Source organism: Octopus bimaculoides, chromosome 29 (assembly GCF_001194135.2).
Source record: "Octopus bimaculoides isolate UCB-OBI-ISO-001 chromosome 29, ASM119413v2, whole genome shotgun sequence".
Taxonomy (NCBI): Eukaryota; Metazoa; Mollusca; class Cephalopoda; order Octopoda; family Octopodidae; genus Octopus; species Octopus bimaculoides.
This window is the reverse complement of record NC_069009.1, coordinates 454,480-456,712: the sequence shown is the minus strand read 5'-3', so window position 1 is coordinate 456,712 and position 2,233 is coordinate 454,480. Positions and strand designations below refer to the sequence as shown.

The following is a 2,233-nucleotide window of genomic DNA, read 5'->3' as shown; positions in this document are numbered from 1 at the left end:
ACAAAGACAAAATCAATATCATTTAAAACTTTTATTCATTATTTTCTAACAAATTCCTCAAAAATCCAGCACGATCATCTTCAGAAATCAAAGTCATCTCTGTGTTGATGTCTTTAGATATATACATATTAATGAAGTTGAGATTCATGGATTTCATGTCAAGCTTGAAGAATAATAAACCCTGTCTTTTAGCAGACAAAATATTCATAATTGTTGTCCTGTTGTAATAAATTTTGATAGTGATCCTGTTACAGTTGTGTATGAATACTCACATGTGTACGTAAGAGGCCTTTTGCATAGAATGATTTACCGCAGATTTTGCAATGATATGGTTCTCCTCCTGTATGAATAAGTTTGTGATTATTTAAAGTACTGTTGTGAGAGAATGATTTACCACAAACATCACACTGATATGGTTTCTCCTTAGTATGAATACGTTTGTGACTAATCAAATCAGAATTTCTAAAAAATGATTTACCATAGATATTACAATGACTTGGCTTCTCTCTTGTATGAATACGTTTGTGCTTACTAAAACTGCTACAGTCTGAAAATGATTTACTACAGATATTACAATGATATGGCTTCTCTCCTGTATGTGTACGTTTGTGTTTTGTCACATCACCACTTACAGAAAATGATTTACCACAGATATTACAATGACTTGGCTTCTCTCCTGTATGAATACGTTTGTGCTTACTAAAACTGCTACAGTCTGAAAATGATTTACTACAGATATTACAATGATATGGCTTCTCTCCTGTATGTGTACGTTTGTGTATTGTAAAGTCGCTACTTCCAGAAAATGATTTACCACAAATATCACAATGATATGGCTTCTCTCCTGTGTGTGTACGTTTGTGTTTAGTCAAATCACCGCTTTGAGCCAATGATTTACCACAGATATCACATTGATATGGTTTTTCCCCAGTATGAAGACGTTGGTGACGAACTAAAGTGTCAGTTTTGGAAAATGATTTACTGCAGATATCACATTGATATGGTTTTTTCCCTGTATGAATGCGTTTGTGACTAGTCAAGCGACTATTGCTAGCAAATGATTTACCACAGATATTACAATAATATGGCTTCTCTCCTGTATGTACACGTTTGTGTTTAGTCAAGTCACTACTTTGAGCAAATGATTTACCACAGATATTACAATAAAATGGCTTCTCACCTATATGAGTACCTTTGTGTCTTTTTAAGGGATCAGGAGAAGAATATAATTTACCACAGATATCACATTCATATGGTTTTTCCCCAGTATGAATACGTTTATGAGCATTTAAAATGCCTTTTCTGGAAAATGATTTACCACAGATATCACATTGATATGGTTTTTCCCCAGTGTGAATACGTTTGTGATTAGTCAAGCCATTATTTCTAGCAAATGATTCACCACAGATATCACAGTGATATGACTTCTCTCCTGTATGTGTACGTTTGTGTTTTGTCACGTCACCACTTCCAGAAAATGATTTACCACAAATATCACAATGATATGGCTTCTCTCCTGTATGAACACGTTTGTGTCTTTTTAAGGAACCAGAACAAGAAAATAATTTACCACAGATATCACAGTGATATGGTTTTTCCCCAGTATGAGTACGTTTGTGACGAGTCAAATGTTGACTTTGAAAGAATGATTTACCGCAGATATCACATTGATATGGTTTCTCTCCTCTATGAACGCATTTGTGTTTAGTTAAAATGCTTGTTGTGGAAAATGATCTACCACAGATATCACACTGATATGGTTTTACCCCAGTATGAGTAGTTTTGTGACAAGTCAAATGACCACTTTGAGTGAATGATTTACCGCAGATATCACATTGATATGGTTTTACCCCAGTATGAATGCGTCTGTGTTTATTCAAGTTACTTCTTTGAGAGAATGATTTACCACAGATATCACAATGATATGGCTTCTCTCTTGTATCAGAGTTTTTTGGTTCAGTTAAATTATTCATTATGAGAGAATAATTTGTCATAAATACCAAAATGATAGTGTTTCTTTCAAATTCTATGGATGTTTGTATTTAGTTGTGTCACTATTTTCAGAGAATAATTTATTGTTATGTTTCTTTCATTTGTGATCTTAATTAATATCCAAAACAGAAGATGTAAACTGTTAAATCCTTTGTAAAGTTATCCAATGTTAATTAATCTGTTAATTGATAATCTCCTCTACATTACAAACTGTGAAGACAAAAAAAATGTTGCTGTGAAA

At 33.1% G+C, this 2,233-nt stretch overlaps 3 protein-coding genes across 5 annotated transcripts in view; 1 reads left to right on the top strand and 2 right to left on the bottom strand.

Annotated features, from left to right (window-relative positions):
* The window catches only part of LOC106876535 (zinc finger protein 271), a 172,309-nt gene that overhangs the window by 3,967 nt on the left and 166,109 nt on the right, over positions 1-2,233 (bottom strand). The gene's annotated exons all lie outside the window — the stretch shown is intronic.
* LOC106876538 (zinc finger protein 135) overlaps positions 1-2,233 on the top strand; it is a 48,887-nt gene that overhangs the window by 40,891 nt on the left and 5,763 nt on the right. The window lies entirely within an intron of this gene.
* LOC106876536 (zinc finger protein 271) lies at positions 13-2,227 on the bottom strand. The gene has a single exon (XM_014925119.2). It carries the CDS (start codon positions 1,992-1,994, stop codon positions 249-251), a length of 1,746 nt encoding a protein of 581 aa, XP_014780605.2. The 5' UTR covers positions 1,995-2,227; the 3' UTR covers positions 13-248.

Excerpts from the sequence above, each read along its gene's own strand:
- LOC106876536 (XM_014925119.2), bottom strand. The coding sequence starts at position 1,994 with ATGACAAATTATTCTCTCATAATGAATAATTTAACTGAACCAAAAAAC.